The sequence below is a fragment of the Amphiprion ocellaris genome, chromosome 17, assembly GCF_022539595.1.
Source record: "Amphiprion ocellaris isolate individual 3 ecotype Okinawa chromosome 17, ASM2253959v1, whole genome shotgun sequence".
In the NCBI taxonomy this organism is placed as follows: Eukaryota; Metazoa; Chordata; class Actinopteri; family Pomacentridae; genus Amphiprion; species Amphiprion ocellaris.
This window is the reverse complement of record NC_072782.1, coordinates 23,309,613-23,327,840: the sequence shown is the minus strand read 5'-3', so window position 1 is coordinate 23,327,840 and position 18,228 is coordinate 23,309,613. Positions and strand designations below refer to the sequence as shown.

General features: G+C 39.0%; 1 protein-coding gene across 1 annotated transcript; it reads right to left on the bottom strand.

Annotated features, from left to right (window-relative positions):
- Nucleotides 1-18,074, bottom strand: fpgs (folylpolyglutamate synthase). Its single transcript, XM_023276790.3, has 15 exons — nucleotides 17,896-18,074; nucleotides 14,006-14,134; nucleotides 13,809-13,862; nucleotides 13,422-13,486; nucleotides 10,857-10,971; nucleotides 9,106-9,183; nucleotides 8,527-8,588; nucleotides 6,887-6,989; nucleotides 6,480-6,557; nucleotides 6,226-6,373; nucleotides 4,547-4,630; nucleotides 4,140-4,290; nucleotides 2,519-2,594; nucleotides 2,182-2,248; nucleotides 1-1,562 (listed from the first exon to the last, which is right to left on the bottom strand). The coding sequence occupies exons 1-15, from the start codon at nucleotides 18,043-18,045 to the stop codon at nucleotides 1,186-1,188; spliced, it is 1,737 nt and encodes a 578-aa protein (XP_023132558.2). The 5' UTR covers nucleotides 18,046-18,074; the 3' UTR covers nucleotides 1-1,185.
- Nucleotides 18,075-18,228: the final 154 nt, after the last annotated feature.

Below are 18,228 nucleotides of genomic sequence, written 5' to 3'. Positions count from 1 at the left end.
TGCGTTGTGGAAAGACATTTATTGATGACAATGAACAGATATAGACAGTGTCTACACTTGTTAAACACACTATCAGGTTTGGGCTGACAGAGGAGACAAAGAAATGTTCAAAACAATGATTGACACAATAACTGTATCTATATTATTTAACTGACCTAAGATTTGAGCAAATTTCATCTTCACAATTTACAATTTAATTTAAGTGCATTTTATGTCTTGATGTGTCCGTGTGAATATTAAAATAGGTCAGTGTTGTTTATTTGGTTCTGTGGCTGAGGTTCTTGTGAAGGTGATGACCTGTCAGATTCTCTGGATACATCGTTATGACAACATTTAATGCAAGTCCAGTAGCTCATCAATAAACATACATACAACAACTGCATGTATAACTGTCAGATAATGCAAAGTTAAATTAAGGCCCATTTAAATAAGACTAGAATTCCAGTGTACAACAGATTACACTGCATTTGACTGCCAGTTCTCTTAACCCATCTGATGCCAACACTAGTGTTAGAAATATGTACACAACAAAGTGATGAATAGGCCATGTGTGTGAAGCACACTGACAAATAGTGACAACATAAAAGTAGAAAGCGTGCAAAATTGTTTTCATTTAAAAACAAGTGTGAAAGATAAGAGTCAAGTGAACCAAATAGAAATGGTAAGAACCAGAAAACTCACAACCGATACCTATTGATGTGCAGCTTTTTTACAAACGTAATATAATAGACACCTCACTACTCAGGTTCAACCAAAGGACATCAGTGATAACTGAAGCACACATACAGACTCTCAGTCTGATAAATTCCGCTCACATTATGGCGTACATGGATGTACTGTCTGCCGGTCATGTAAACACATTGGCTTCAAGTAAGACTAAAGACAAGAGATCCACACATTTGTGTGCTTCTCAGTAAGGCTCTGGGTGAAATTGGAGCTGCCTTGGTCCAAATTAGCTGTTCTTAGCGTCAGTCATAGCTGAGAACCTACCAAGACAACAGCAATAACTGGGTGCAGCTAATCCCATTCAAGACCTAAAGTCACTGTCTGAACAGCTAATAGCACAAAAACATCAACTGTACAGACGGAAATTATTCTCCCCATTACAGGTAAATGTACGCAAGCAGATTAGCATTCCATCTGTTATTTACACGGTCTGTAATCAAATATTTCACATGGTCCTGTTTACTTTGAAGTAGCTGGGTCCAAGTGTTTGAGAACACCTCCTACCAGATGGAGGCTTCCAGTGATGAGGACGTGGATCTCAGCTGCTTCACAGAGAGGAGCAGCTTTGGCCATGACACTGGGTTTAACTGGGAAGACTGTCTTGGTAGGGTGTGCCAGTGCTGAATCTCTGCCCTGAGTGATCCACTGGAGGGCACTGAGGATGCAGGGGAACACCAGGGTGTCTGCTTTCTTCTCAGGGACCAGTGGCAGGCTGCCCTTGATGAGCAGCTGTGTGTCTTTGTTATCCCCCAGACTGTTGTGAAGACGCCAGCTCCTCTCGTTGTCCAAGCAGCGAGTCAGCATGTGCTCAACTGAAACGTTGAAGTTCTGCTGGTCTGAGAAGAGACAGAATGAAAGGATGGGTGAATAAATTTAGAATATTTTAACACATAGATAAATAAATACTAATCTGATCTGACACTTGCATTCAGCAACATTTTGATGTTATCTGACTTGATGTCAGGTTCTTCATCAAAAAATACTCAAGGCTATGTTTTAAATTTTTATGGTTGCTAATCGTTAGAATATGAATCTGATGAAATTGGGTTGTACTAGTGAATTCAACTTCTGAGATTGACATCTTGATCACTGATCGTCTTATTATGGTGGAGAAAGCGAGAGGAAAGTTGCAACATGTTAATTATCTTTGCCACTAAGCTACACTAACCATGTCCTGACTCCGGTTTTGTGTATAAATCACAGATATGACAAACTTTTACTTTTTCAAAACCCTTGAAAAACACCATACTCGTGTATTTCTCAAAATGTGATAAATGAATGAACAGAAGAATTCCTTTAAATAATCTAAATCAGTCTAAAAGTTTAGGTATGCTTTGATAATTAGCCGTCACTAAAATTTTGAAATCTTAAAGTATAAAAGCAGTGGTATGGTCCTTTAATCAACTAAATTTATTTCAAGCTTCCACAACCAAACAACATTGTCAATCATCTCACCTGCATTACAGGAAGCAATGGCTTCAGTGATGTTTGGGCAGAACACAGCAAAGTCGAAATGACACGGCTAAAAGAAAGAAAGGCAGTGTGTGACTTGAAGCACTGAAATGTGGTACTTTCCAAACGTCAATAAGTATTCATGAACAGGATTTATGCAGTTGGGAAGTTAGATTTGTGAGTTGAAGTATTTTTATTTTAATATTTCATGCAAGACAAAAATGTCCTTGCATCATATTCACATTTTGTTTTTAAGGACATAAGCATACTTAAGATTAGCACAACAGCATTCTGCTACAGTGGCATTAATCTCTGTAAGAGTGCCAGCAGTTGTACTCACCACTAGTGCTTTCAGCATGGCTGCAGAGTCTCTCTCCCCTGTAGCATTAAACAGCAACACCCTGGCCACAGGTCCACTACAAAACAAGCATGTCAACATTTCACATCCCTGTTTCCTGAACAAGTGTCTCAGGTGTTGGGATAGTGACAGTAACAACAGCAGTTATTAAGCTACATGAAGGTGGTCAAGTATCAGTAAGATGGAGTTCAACTGATTTCATTTCACATCTTGAAAAACTAATATGGACAATCAGCCAGCTGGACTACAGCCCAGTGCTGCTGACATTTTACTTTTGTGACCTCCAAGTTTAACAGGTGCCAACTTCTCTGACTCACTGACTCACAAACCGATTTGTGATTTAGGGACTGAAATGTATTTTTATTATTGAAATGTAGCAAATCAGATTCCTTTCGAGCCAATGAAAACCTGCTACCAGGCAGAATTTTGCAGTGACACAGAGCACTGTCAACACATTAGTGGATGTTTTCAGAAGACTTAAATGCTTCTGTGTTAAATGTATTTTCAGAAGTGTTCACTGTGATATAAAGAACGATCAGAGCTTAGAAAATAAAACTGAGGTTTGATTTAATCTTTACATTAAAACACTATTGTGGCTGGATTCATTAAAATTAAACACTGTGGTGATGTTCTGGCAATAATATTCATCTCTCTGACTTATATTCATTGATTTATCTAGAGGGCTACTTTCAATCAAGACTACATCCAATGTTGGGTGTTTTTTTTTTATTTTTATTGTGAGGTCCTAATAGCAGCACTCTGAGTGTCATGTCATTAGGAAGTGAAGTTCACTCTGCAGTATGGTCACTAGAGTCAATTCTGGTTGTTAATAATTTTCAATACTGAGTCTATAAGGGGCAGGTGGTTACAGTTACTACAACAGTAAAATCCTGCCTTATACATTAAAGCACAAGTACTGATAATCTAATGAGAGATACTGTGTGATAATATAACAGTCACAGGAGACATTTAACTCTCTGATTTTACATGTAATACCAAAGTAGATTTTCCTGATTATAATCACATAATTTTACTTCAACATTTTCAGTGCAGGACTTTTACAGTCAGGTATTAGGACAAAAGTAAAGAATCTGAGTCCTTCCTTCACAAACATCTCTATCTATCAAGCAATACATAAAATAATCATATGAATTAAAATAGTTACTATGTTTTATAACCAGTGAGGTTACACAGCCACAGTCTGTCTGCACATTAAATGAAGGTGGTGGCGTAGACTGGTGGGTTTGTTATGAAGCAAGTCCCTCCTGTTGTGTGAGAGAAGTAGAAACATGTTGCTGCAAAGTCGAGTTACCTCAGTCATCTGTGACAAGCCTCAATGAACAAAACATTTACTTAAAGTCTGTGTGTTGTGTTGGCAGTCACAGAAGTAGGGATGTTAATAATTGACCATGAATAAATACATTGTAGTTAATAATTTAACACATGAAAAATATAATAAAATAGATACAGATAATATGCCTTCACTTTAGCACCTCGTTTAACAAGCGTCTCTTGACTGAACTTGCAATTACATTAGCTTGCTTGAGGGATGCAGCAACCACAGCCCACTCTGAGGATCATGTCATTACTGAGTGAGGTTCACCTTGCATTCCTTTCATGCTGGGCTGCAGTCTCTCTGAACCAGTGTACACAGGCCTGCATACTGCGCATAGTGTGAGCTCCATCCAAGAAGTAGGTGACCGCTCCATGTTTCAGAGTCTGATTCCTGCCGGGCCACTCCGTGTCTGCCAGCCCTGACAGCAAACAGGCAACAAACAAACACACTCATAAAGACATATTGACTGAGGCTATATTTACATTTTAAAACTGGGTTTTTCAACAAACGTCCAGGTTAAGACAAACCCTGGAATTGACTAAAATTCAGCAGCACTTCCAAAAGTGTAAGTTTAAGTGATCATAAAACCGTGCAGCAGAATGGACGCTAGGTATAAATTGTTTCCAAAACATACATTTTAGCGAGGAAGTAGCCCGAATGACTCCAAGACTCACCTTTCACCATGATGGGGCTGGGCTTGAAGGAAGCCGCCTTAAGTAGACCAGAGTTCTCAACACTGGTGGAGGGAAAGCTTTTATCTGTTGAGAGAGAACATGTGGTGAAAGCTGGTATAGTTTAAAGCCCCTTTTACACAGGGAAAATAGAACACTGCCATCTTCATGTGTTCATTAAAGTCAGAGCAGTGTCATGTGTGCTATTCAGCTCTTGTTATTGTGGATGAACAAGGGTTTTAACCTTTGTTTTGCTGTGCCGTCAAAGGAAGAATCACAAATAGTACTTTAAAAAGATTCCTCGACAGTGTGGTTTTTTTTAATGTTATTACTCCGCCAAGGAATGCAGCAGAGTTTATATGATGATTGCCGTTGGTTTGTCTGTCTGTCTGTTAGCAACATTACTCAAAAACAGATTAACAAATTTGGCTGAAATTTTCAGGGAAGGTCAGAAATGACACAAGGACCAAATGATTAGATTTTGGCAGTGATGCGGCTTATGGTCTAGGTCCACGGATTTGTTAAAGATTTCTGTATCATTGTAAGATAGCAGTACAGCGTCACTGTAACTATGGCAACAAGTAAACACTATGTCAGCTGCCTGCTGACGATCACATGATTGCAATCCTACTACAAATCAACTGCTGTGGACCACAGACTGTTTCAAGATTTCATTAATTGGAAATCCTACAACGACTGAGCAGCCTTGGCAGAGTACTGCGCTCTGAGAGCTTTTCTTGTTGAAAGAGTTTTGTTAAAACATGTGAACATGCCTCAAGTATTCTAGCAGACCTAACTGAAGGTGAGAATTTCCATATTGTGTACATCTGCGAAAGTGTGAATGAAATACCCTTTCACACATGCACTCTGTTATGATAATCTGACAGCAACTAAACAGGTCGACTGCATAAGAATTATTATAATTTTACTACTGTGTGGAAAAAGGTGTGATGTGTGTGGAAAAATCCTTCCTTAACTCACTTCACACACCCTGAATTATCTGTGCATGTCTATCAGTTAATATGACAGCTCAGTTCAGACTTGTGTCATGTTGAAAGTTATATGGAAATGTTACTAGGTCCAACTTAGCAAGATTACGAGCACACCTTTCCCGGATGAGCAACCAGAGTGTGCATTCGGACATGCAGCCCACCCATTTAGTATCCATACAGAGTATATGTGCGAAAGGTGTTTATGTCTCCGGTGGGTGAATGGCTTTCATCCCCTTGCAATCATCTTATTCAATAAAAAACACCCAGCTTAAGATACGGTCACATATTTTAGCCACTCACAGACATCAGTACTGGACCATTTCCTAAATGAATGAAAGACAAAGTATAATATTTTTAGCTCATGTATTTATTTGGGTTCTCTTAACTCATGAAAATATTGTGCTGTTTTAGGTTACATTAAGGAACAAACATTTTTTTAAAAATCTAAAAGGGGTCACAGACTATCAAACACCCCAGTACATTGGTAATATTTCAGCAATATGTAAAACCTTACTTCACCTATCAGTGTTTTTCGACATACAGAATTTCTGTGCAAACAATCAAACAAATTTGTCCTGTTTTGAGAGAAATGATAGCTTTTGCCCATAGTCAATCTCTTGAAAACATTTTTGGATTCATGTTCTTCTTGCCACTGACATATAGTTGAAATGTTAGAAACATTAGTCCTACCTGGTAGACATCTTTTCTGCAGCCAAGTGTGGCTCAACTGGAGGGCCAGGGAGGCGTTGGAGTGCTGGTGCTGCCCTGCCAGGCCCAGACGCAGGGGTCCACAGTCTGCCTGGTAATCGTCCAGCTCTGGACACACCCGCAAAGGACACTGCAACAACACGTCAGACTGTATTAAATACAGCGGGAGGGAAAAGTATATAAAGCTTAGTTTCTACATAAACATTCTACAGACTCGGATGAATATGAACACTTACTCTGATCTCTTTGGCCCTGTCCCTGAGTATAGCCAGTGCATCTTCTGGCTGTCTGACCGTGAAGGCTGGGACCCCTGGCTGCAAGCACCACCGACAGCAAATGAGACGACAGAGCAATGGACAGGTAACAAGCAGTTCACATTTTAAGGGCTACACCAAGTCTGAATGCAACCAGAAGAAGTCATGCCTTCCAACTAAGAAAGTTAATTTCAGAGTTTAAAAATAGCAGTCCTTTAGCTGAATGTATCATTATAAATTAAATACATTATACAAATAAATGCATTTCAGAACCCTATGACATCACAGCAAATTCCCACTATAGATGAAGTTACAAGCCTATAAAAGCTAGTTCATGAATTACATTTAGTGCAGTCATTGTGACTCAGTGGTGTTTACAGACAACACACCTTGAAGATGCCTCCCTTTTGCCATGCGATTTTTTCAATGGTGTCTCCAAGAATCTGAGTGTGGTCTATGCCGAGGGAGGAGATGCCACACACCCATGGCCTCCTGTTGACACAACCACACAGGGACAAACACTGGTTACGTGGACACATAAAGTCATAATAAAAATCTAATGTTATTCTTGACAGCTTATTAATAACTAAAAGTGGTGATGAAGCATTTTGCTAAGCAACAGCACACTTCAAAAGGGACTTTAAACAGAACCTCAGAAGGGGGTGATTATTAATAATCTGCCTCATAATCTGGTTTTAACTGCAACATGAGAACAAACAAATTTTCTGCAAGTCTTTCAGACAGAACATCATTAGCTCCTATTTAAGGGTTCTTGGACAAACAGTATTTTTGTGTGTTATTTCTGGACTTTATTCACAAGGCAGAGGCTTCATGTGTGCACAGCAAAATGAGCAGGAATCAAGAGAGAAACACTGAAATAGAAAGATCTGCTGCAAAACAAAAACATAAGGCCTACTGCAGAGCTGCACTATTAATGGAATATTAATCTTCATCAAAATTTTGACTTCCCACAATAAAATCAACATGATTGACTGTGATATTGATGTTTAAAATGCTCCGTCCATACATTGAAGACCACCAATGTACACAGAATTAGGGATCGGCCGATATGGGTTTTCCGGGACCAATGCAGATGCCGATTATTGGTAATCAAGAAAAGCTGATAATGATGGATGGATGGATGGATGGATGGATGGATGGATGGATGGATGGATGGATGGATGGATGTTGGGTATCGGCTTTTCTTGGTTTGTGCCAGTGGCTGTGCCTTTTAATATACTGATCAAATAATAGTGAATATCGTAATTAATCATATAGGCCTAGTCAATTGTATGGAAATATTTCAGCTACACAAAGGATGATGTTGATCTCTGTCAGCAGTGTAGGTTTGGAGAAAATTCCTGTATTTTACACATTTCAAAAATATATTTATTTTATTTATTCATTTATTTGATCAGGGCCTATGCAATTAACATACAACACATCTAATGTATTACATATAGAGTGTATAGCATTAGGCTAATTTTCAACTCCTGTCCCTGGTTGGGCTTTTCAGTAAAAGTAGTCAGAGGACCAACAACACCAATAAAAACAACACAGACAGCATTATAAACCTATAACCCCTTGCTCCTCCCGCGATAGATGAGGGATCACTGTATGTATTTATGCTATAAACTCTGACTTTAAAGCAGGAGCATGCCAGTATGTCAGAAGCAAACGAGCAAAACACATAGTGTGCTTTTGTACCGAGTGTTCTTCAGGTTGTCATTCAGATAACACAGGTGTAAACGTTCCTACAACAGGGCAGGTTCTCCACTATGACACACTTTTGTTCTCAGCAGTCTGATACAGATGGACATTGTGGATCAGACATATTATATTGTGATAAAACAGACAGGAATAGGCTAAATGGGTGCCTTTTGTTGGTCTGAAAAACCACAAAAGATAGTACAGTTGCATAAATGCGTATCAAAGCCACCAGTCAGTCGTGCACAACCAGTATTACAGTATGTTTTTTTTTTGCTAATATGAAGAGTGTTAATGCTATTCTTTAAACAGAGAATCTTACCTTATGATGTTGGTGCAGTCATATGCTCCACCAATACCAACTTCAATTACCGCCAAGTCCACCTGACCAAAGAGAAGAGCCGTTTAGATTCAAGATCAGTCAGTAACTAAGAACCATCCCCATCAGTCTGTCCATCCAGAGCCAGACATCTTAACACCTACAGGCTAGACAACGTGATTATTTGTTTGAATTGTCTAGAAAATCACCAGAAAATTAACCTTGACAATTATGGACAATATCTGAGCTTATGTAATGTTGTGCACAAATGCAAAAAAAACTAAATAAATGAAAAATGCTATGATGTGTTGTTTCCGAAGAAAAGCAGAAAATGATGAAAACTTTTTTGGATCAAATCTCATGGCTGGACTTTGTCTAACTGCAACTGTGTCTGCCTTCAGTGCCAAATGATGAGTCTGTCTTTTATGTTACAGATTGTAGTGGTGTAAAGAGCTGAAACGCAGAACATTGTGTCAATGTCCAAATATTTACAGATCTGACTAGGTATAAATCCAAAGAAACACTGGGTTTCGATCTGCTGGCTCCAATAAAAGCAGCATAAAGGCAGTACTAATGGCACACCTTCTCCTGAAGGAAGACATGGAAGGCCAAGATGGTGAGGAAGCGGAAGTATGCTGGCATTGTTCCTCCATGAGCATCCTGAACAGACAAAAGAGAGGAAAGAATGGCTGTATTAAACATTATACACCATTAAATAGAAATGAGTATACATTTTTTAAAATTTGTCTTTATGTAAGTATTTTTAATTTCTATAGTGCCTTGTGTTTAGTCACTGAGTATGCCAAAAGTTCAGCCACTGTTGCTCATTTAGGAGTTTTTCTTGATTTTTTTTAGATTTTCCACACTGCAGAACAAAATTGAAGGCATCAAACAAAAGAATATAAAAGAATACATATGAAATTATGTACTAAGTAAAGTGTAACCAAAGCAAATAGGTTAACATTTTCGATTTTGTGAAGTAGTCTCCCTTTCTTTTGATAGTATCGTTGTACACTCTTCATTCTCCAACGAGCTTCAGGCTGTCATCACCTGTGGATACTCCAACTCACTATTAAAGTTTCATGATGAATACAATCTGTTTAAGTTTGTTTAGCAAACCATCTGTTCACCTTCTGAGTCTACATAGTACTGTAGGCACTGTTTCAAGTACATTGATATTAAGATTCTTTGCCTGTGGCATCACTTCTGTTCAAAATTAGGAGTCAAACAGAAATGAATGCTGGTCAAGTGACCTAAGTGTGTTGTCACATGAGAGTCACGTCCTGACATGAAGTGTCTCATTTTGTACTTAATTCAGTTACAACCTGTGACACTGATAATGTACAGAAAAGTTCTCCTCAGGCTGACAAAGCAAACTGGTTAAAAACACATCTATGCTTGGAATGTTACTTTAAAGTGCCAGTATTATGCTCATTTACAGGTTCATATGTTTATTTGGTGGGTCTACTAGAATAGGTTCTCATACTGTACATTGCTGCAGTACTGCAGCACATCATCCTACACTGTCTGTAACACTCCATTTCATTATTCATGCCGACATTTGGCATTTTTACGATTACCGGTGTTGTTATTTTTATTCACCGATTATCACAAAATAAGGTATTCGGATACCACCGTCGGGACCGAATATTCAGATATTCGGGTCCAGCTCTTATAATTAGAGTTTGTCTTTGATATGGTAACAGCAATGATAAGGATCCAAAAGCCTGTCACTCTGTCAACTTTTCCTCACATCAGACATGTGAGCTGTCACACTTTGAGTCATAGTTTATTAGCTGCAGTTAAATTACTTGTTACATAGCGGATTTACAAAGTTTTTAGTCTAATTTATATTTTCACATGTATTGTTGTGCATTATGTCACTTGATCTACTGCCCAATATTTCATGAAAGACAAATAATATGGCAGAGCAACCATGGCTCTCTACCTTCACTGTGTCTGAATGTCATCACTTTAACAGACTGATTAGGCTGCAATATTATGCATACCATCTCTGAAAAGGGCCCAACAATGTCAAACGGCAAGGTAGGTGCTCATTCTTTGTTTGAGGGTGTGTCAAACTAGTCACTAAACAGATGTTAAGATAAATTACCAAGAGTAACAGAGTTAATCCTTTGCCATAGACATTGGACTTTGCAACTTTGCAGACTTTTTATATGCACTCAAAAGCTATTTAATGCAGTAAAAGGAATGGGAACAAAAACACAAAAGGCATAATAGGGGCTTTAAAATTTTTAAATCCATCAAATTATTCTGAAAGAAAAGAATAGGCAGCCATAGTTAGTCTGTGATCAGCTGAAACAAAGACATACCTTAGTTTCATCCAGACGTCCGTAAACTTGCCAGAAGTATTTAGTAAAGAGCTCTTTTCCTATGGGTTGTCCGTTGATTCGAATCCTCTCTCTGACTTGTACCAGATGTGGGGAACTACAATCAGGAGGGATAAGAACACGTGGGTTTAGACACTTTTCACAGATACACTAAAGTAAATAAATAAAAATATTAATCCCTTGACGCATAGTGTCGTGAATTGGCAACATACCACTTCCATTCAGACTGCAGCTAAGATAGCGTATCCATTCCCCCAATGCCAGTTTGTGCATATTCAACATGTACCTCGGAACCTTTTGCAAGCACAGGTTTCTCATAGGACTGGTCAGAGTGGGACCTAATTACTATATATCTGGTAGTATTATTATATATTCGTTCTATGTGTAATGGACAAATTAACAATCTCCACTTGTTTTAGCATCAGCACACGAACACACAATTTTTTTTATTTAATTGTAAATAAATACAGGCGTCAAAGGGTTTACCTTGTCACCATCCTCTTTTTTCACACACTTGATGGTCTCTGTGCCTGTGCCTCAAGCCATCAAGGATGTCACATCTCACTACATATTTAATCAAATGCAGTAATAATGCATTATTTTAAAATTGTGTACTCCTCTGTATCTGTGCCAGGGCTGCTCCAAGTATATATTTACTGGATTAGAAAATTAATGACGTTCATGAAAATCAGCAGTATTTTTGAGGGCATAAGGCTATGCAGATAAAGCAAACTCAGTAGTATAAAGATGTCCCTCTTCCACAGTCTGTTGCTCTCAGGGATTCACAGGTTTGGTTGTCCAGTTAATGTTTTTCACAATGGACTGAAATCAAACTATACTCTCAGTTTAGCTAATACTGTTAAGTAAATAAATGTCATTAGAAAACACATGCATTAGGAGTTGCTTAATAATTATTGACACGCTCTGTATTATTATAATGGTAAATGATTAATGACAAGTTTGAATATATTACTTAGCCTAAGCTTTGAGTAAGGTTCTGCATATAGACCTTTGTACATTAGAGGCCCGTGTGTAGAAAACAGGCTACAAAAATACTACTCAGAGGATCTCAGAGGTTGTTAACATTTCATGTGTTTCAGAAAAAAAATCAAGTGTCAAGGCAAACCATGTACTTTGATCAGGATGCCTTCTTATGCCAACAGTTGACCCCATTCAGAATCTGGTCTTAGAGTAATCTGACAAATCCTGGGACAGCCTGATGACTCAATCATTTACTACACATTTCATTTGACCACAGCTCTTGTGTTTCAATTGAGAGGTTATGAAGATGACCTTTGTCATAGGAAACAATACAGTGGACACCGATTAGAGTGATTAGAGTGCGCTTTCTGCAAGGAACGTATCACGTGGCTTTTGTGCCCACCTGGTCCACTAATCCACGCAAACAAACTACATAAGGCTTTTAAAATGTGTCTTTTGGTGAATGTCACCCATCTCGACAGAGCTGAGCTGTTCAGCCAGGTTCCACACTCCCCAGATCCAAATCTTATTAAACATCTGTGGGATGTACCAGGATCAGCCTGATCTAGGTAGGTCCCACCCTGCAAACCACAGGATTCACTGCCACCATCCCGGTGCCACAGGACATCCCCAGAGGTCCTGTGTCCATGCCTACTGGGTCAGAGGAGTTTTAGCAGCGTAAAGGAGATCAACACAATATTAGGCATATGGTCATAATGTTATGCCTGATTGGTGTGTACTCTCCCCCTTAGAATAGTCTGTGTGACTTCATATACGCACATCTGTCTCACTCTCCTTTTAGCTCTGTCAGTGTGGGACAAAGTACTCCTTTATCCTTATTGCTGGATGGAGCCTGTTGCATAATTATTTTCATCATCAATTAATCTGTAAATTATCTTCTCAATTAATCAATCAGTTGTTTGGCCTATAAAATGTATGAGAAAGTTGAAAAATGTCAATCAGTGTTTCCCAAAGCCACAGATGACAAATGTGTTGTTTTGTCCACAACAAAACAACATTTACACATTTGTGTAAAATTTAGCCAGAATTAGCGAAGAATTCTTGAGCTATGACTAAAAGCACATTTTATAAGGTCACAGTTGCTTTTGACTCAAAATTCTAAGTAGTTAATTCTCAACATCAAGTGAACATTTGCACCAAATTTAAAGACATTGTGTTGAGGTGTTCCAGAGGTATCGTCTTCATAAGAACAGGACAGAAAACCCAAAGATATAATGGCTCCAGCAACGGCTGCAGCCAAAACAGAAGCATAAAAAGATATCAGATTTGAACCACATGTTTTTCCACTGCCAACACCAACATTCAGTCAGAGAAAGGTGAAAATAAAGCAAGACAAAGCCAGCCTGCAGCCCACAAATCACTATCCTGTCTATGGCCGACTGTCGTAAGTCCATTTGCACTGTGTCTAAACGTGGTGATTCTGTGCTGGAAAATGTTGTCTATGTTTGACTGCACTCAAAAACACATTAATTCACTATTTCATACACTTATTTTGTAACGTGTCTAGTTTCTCAGTATCAGAATACTCATTCACTGCAGTTTTACCTGTAAAATCCTGTGCGGAAACCATAACTTCGCAGAATCTGCTCAGTGAAAGCACATGTGGACCCCTGAAAGAAAAACACAGACAGTCATGGGTTACCTTTGTACAGCTGTCACAATAGCTACTGTCTCCTTCAGTGAATGAACATCATTTGAAAACATGTTTGCATGACCTTTTGGTCTGAGGTTGCATTAGCGTTGCACTCAATATGAAAGGAACAGCCTACAATCTAAAAGTTGAACAGTTTGCAGATAATTCTACATATATAACTCAAAATTTTAAGCTCAATACTTCATCTTTATGTGACTTATACGGTCACACAATTACGGACTGGTCCTTTAAAATGCAGCAAATATCACACAAGCAGCTTGTGTGTGTAGTCAGCTCACCTTGCCCTTTGTTCCGGTTACATGAATGATATTGAGATGGTCTAGCTCCTCCACCTTTGAAATACACACACAGGTTAGATAAGACTAAGCAAATTAAGCACTTTATCAAGTCAGACAACAATAACACTCTTTGTACTCACTGAAGCCATCACTGTTCTGTGCCCCATGTACTCACTGTGTTGATGTGATTGACTCACCGTGAGGCCGGCTCTCTCCAGGAAGCCTCTCATCGCCTGCAGCTGCAGCTGAGGGTGACTCCGCTCTCGACGGACCTGCTCCAGAGAGCTGGCATTGGTCTGTAGCGTGTTCAGGGTGCAAACGGCATCCTGTACAAAGAGCACAGAGACGAACGTTTAGAGCCACAGCAGGCTTCAACAACAAACTATAATCTACACAGTAGGGCTGCACTCTTCATCATTTCAGCATTGACTCTGATGTGCATATGTGCAACAGTCACACTGCAAGAGGTTTATGTGAGGTAAAGGCAAATTAACTGAAACACATCATGCTACAACCAATTTTTGGCGCTTGATACATAAAGACAACTCACATCATTTTCATTTTTCATGTCTGATAGAACATCATTTAGTCTAAATTAAGGGTTCTTGGATAACTTTTGTTTTTTTACTTCTATTATAACTGTTTCAATGATGAATAATAAAAGGTGTGGCTAATCTTTTCTCGCATCCCCCTCGTCAACAAAGTCACCCACTTTGTTCTTCTGATGCATGTGGTAGATTTGCATATTGTCTATGCGGTTGTAAATTTTGGGCTACACAAGGACATCTGCACAGGTGTCTGCTGGGAAACCCTAAAAATAAGCCAACACTGAATGTATCGTGGTGACAGGGCTTGAGTGTATCCAAAGTCTGAGCCATCTTATTCCTTTGTGCCACAGAGCTTTTAATAGGGACGGGTATCGTTAAGAGTTTAACAATACTACTACTTGTCCCAATACCACTTGTTGATCGAATACTTTAATGGTATTCTTTTCAATACTGTGTGACTGTTTTGTTTTTGAACAGACAAAACTAAACAAGATAAGAACAGATAGCTTTATTTTCTCATATGTACTGTATTCAATAAAATTTTATACATACACTAATATTGTGTTGATGGGATGATTACAGTACTGTGAACAGTGTCAATGGTCACAAAATAAAACTTTATGCAATGTGTTTCATTAAACTGTCCAGCATTATATCAGAATGAAAAGCTCTACCCTGAACAAATATTAAGTAAATTATTAAGTTATTACATAGTGCTGATAAAACCTCTTTCACTCTTCACTTTTTGAGTATAAAATAAGTACAGGACTTTGACAGCATTTTTATTGTGTGATTTTAATAGCTTCATGAATTTAAAAAAAAAAATCAGATTAACTGCAGCCTTTTTCTATAAGCAATTAGACAAAACAGCCCCATGACAGAGCTGTTATCAGATCCCCAAGACAGAAGCAGTTCTGTTAAAAAAAAAAAAAGTACCACAGCTTATCAGTTTGTTAAGCCTCCTAAGCCATTATCCATCTTAGGTCATTTGTTGTCAAGTCTGACAATGCTGCATCACCTTTAGTGGCAGGTATGTTCTCATGCACCGCCACGACAGACACACCCATCATTTTCTTTGAATTCCTTTCCGTCAATTAATTTCACACCCACACTACACAGCAGAAGCCACCCTGAATATTCTTGCTTTTATGAGGAGTGTTCCTCAGCTCCATTACTGACAGTCAGAAATTCTTTCCCCTGGTTATCTCCAAAAGCAGGACTTCAGCCTCTGATTTTAACTGAACATAAGTGTTCTCTTGCTGCAGCAAGCAAACCTGCTCTGTAAATCACGTGTTCTGTGTTCACCTTTTAGAAAAAATATCAGGAATGGGAGAAATTTATACTTAACATTTTGTGGTTCAAAGATGTCATCACCTAATTTTGCATCGATTAGACAGAATGCTGTTGTGTCTCCACAGAGACATCATTAACAAATGGTACACAATGTGGCGGTGACGGCACTGTATCTTAGGTAGAATGGACAGCTACACTGAGAGAACAACAGCTGCTACCCAAGAACCAAACACTCTCAGCAACCCACATTAGCTTTCCAGCTAAAGTCCCCTTCTTATCTAATCTCACAAACATAAGCACAGGTCTTACTCTGTACATTAGGTTGCTGAACCCACAAAAATATTCACAGGGATGCTATTGTAACCTTTCAGGTTAAGCAGCTAATTGGCTGGTTGCAGGACATTAATCGGTATGTCCATTGGTAAAGTGGGGCGGCTGTGATACAGTGGGTTGTCCACTAATGGCAAGAACACATGCCCAGGTGTCCTCCTTCCAGTGGCAAACTAGTGCCTTGAATGTGTGTGTGAATGGATGAATGAGAAAACACGTAGTGAAGTTTTATATTTAAAAGCTACTATATGGATATAGAACTTTTACCATTTACATTTATGAGGATGTCTAATTAACTACCAATTGCCTATATTATTACTCTTATTTACTTAGTTATGTGACCATCGGCGTCCGTCTGTCTGTCTGTCTGCCTGTCTGCCTGTTTGCAACATTACTCAAAAACTAAAGGATCTGGATGAATTTTCAAGGAAGGTCAGAAATTACAGAAATGGCACAAAGACCAAGTAATTAGATTTTGGCAGTGATGCGGCTTATATTTCTTAAAAATTTCAGTATCATTGTGAGATAGCAGCATGGCGTCACTGTAACTATGACAACAAGAGAACACTACGTCAGCTGCCTGCTGACGATCCAATGATTGCGATCCTACTACAAATCAACAGTTGCGGACCACGAATTTTTCAAAAATTTCATCCATCGGAAATCATACGACGACTGAGCAGCCTTGGCAGAGTTTGTTTGTTTGTTTTATTAAGATCCCCTATTAGCTTTTGAAAGGCAGCAGCTATAGTGGAGTACTGTGCTCTTGGAGTGCTTTTCTTGTTACTGTTGTGGCCATAACAGCTGTGCAACTTGAGTCAGTTGTATCGAGATATTTCAGCAACACAGAAGATAATGTTGGCCAAAAACAGGCACTTTGTTGGTAGTGTGGCACGACTAGTGTGTTTTATTGTTTACATCAGCACCGTGAGGCTCTGTTTGACGAGTGCAAAGCCATATCTGAATGCTAGTCTTACACTATATGAGAAAGATTCTAAACAGATCATATTCAAAAACTATCTGCACAGTAAAAAGTAACTTTTCAGTTTTTTGAAAACTATTTTATGTTTTCTATGCAAATGCAAAATCACCCCGATCACTTTAGAATGACTAATTCTTTCCAAATGGTTATTCAAGTCATCTGTTGAAAATTCCAGAGTTTTTTTCATGTCACTACTGATTTCAAAGAAAAATAAAATATCACAATATCATTTTATTACAATATCATAAAGACCTACTTGGTAGAGTTGGTTTTCTATTGCATTAAACTCATTATCTTTAGACGTTGAATAGACAGACAACCAGTAAGACAACAAAATATTATAACTTGGGCTTTGGAAACCTGTCATGGTCTTGTTACTATGTTCTGACATTTCTGGATCTGACATTTCCATTTACCAAGAAAATGATGGGCTACCATGTGAGTGCTCCAACACTCATACTTAGCTGTTAAGATACAGTAGTTTCACTCTGATCAAATGAAACTCAGAACAAAGTAAACACCTGAGTTTTAGACATCATGTCAACCTGGCTCCAGCCAGATTGTGAAACATGGCATCACACGGGTTTCCCCACGTGTCGGTGCACTGTTTGTACTCTGATATGGATCCTGTCAATGTAGTCTGACAGTGACAGTGTGTACTCAGCAGTGTGCACAGCTCTGTCCACACCAACTTTCACAGCAAAGCCCCTCAGCAGACAGCAGCTCATTTACCGGCTCACAGTCACTTGGCTCCGTTGCTAACGCCAGCTTAAGTTTATGGAGCATCGTGTGGTCCTGTCAGCCATGTTTCTATTCAACTCCAAACTTTCACGAAACTCACGAATTTGCGTTACAAAAGTTGAAAAACTAGTGCTAGTGGCTGGCTAGCTAGCTCGTTAGCAGCCTGCGAAAAGACTTAGAGCAGACAGCGTACCTGGTACTCCATTCCCGGTATCTGAGGAGCCGTCTTGGTGCTGTAGTATCTGACTGAAAGACTCGCCGACTTGCACATCCAGTCTCGCTTTCGGAGCCGCGCGGCAAACCCGGAGCTCCGCTGCCACACGCGCGACATGCACGCCATCATGGGCGCCGAGATGTCATAGGAAGCCACAACCAAATATGGGCGGGTCCTTTTATAGACGTCATTACGTCAGACACGTCCCCCTTTCGACCCATTTGATATTTATATGAATTTGGTTATGGACTCTGGGATACCGTTTGGGATACAGTACTTAAACTGATATGACACATATTATTGAGTCCTATG

What these genes read in the sequence shown, in the direction of transcription:
- fpgs (XM_023276790.3), bottom strand. Translation starts at nt 18,045, where the DNA reads ATGATGGCGTGCATGTCGCGCGTGTGGCAGCGGAGCTCCGGGTTTGCC. An exon ending in TGGAGAGAGCCGGCCTCACG is followed by an intron (nt 13,863 to 14,005) that starts GTGAGTCAATCA and finishes TGTATTTCAAAG; the next exon opens with GTGGAGGAGCTAGACCATCT. An exon ending in ATGTCTTCCTTCAGGAGAAG is followed by an intron (nt 8,589 to 9,105) that starts GTGTGCCATTAG and finishes CTCTTTGGTCAG; the next exon opens with GTGGACTTGGCGGTAATTGA.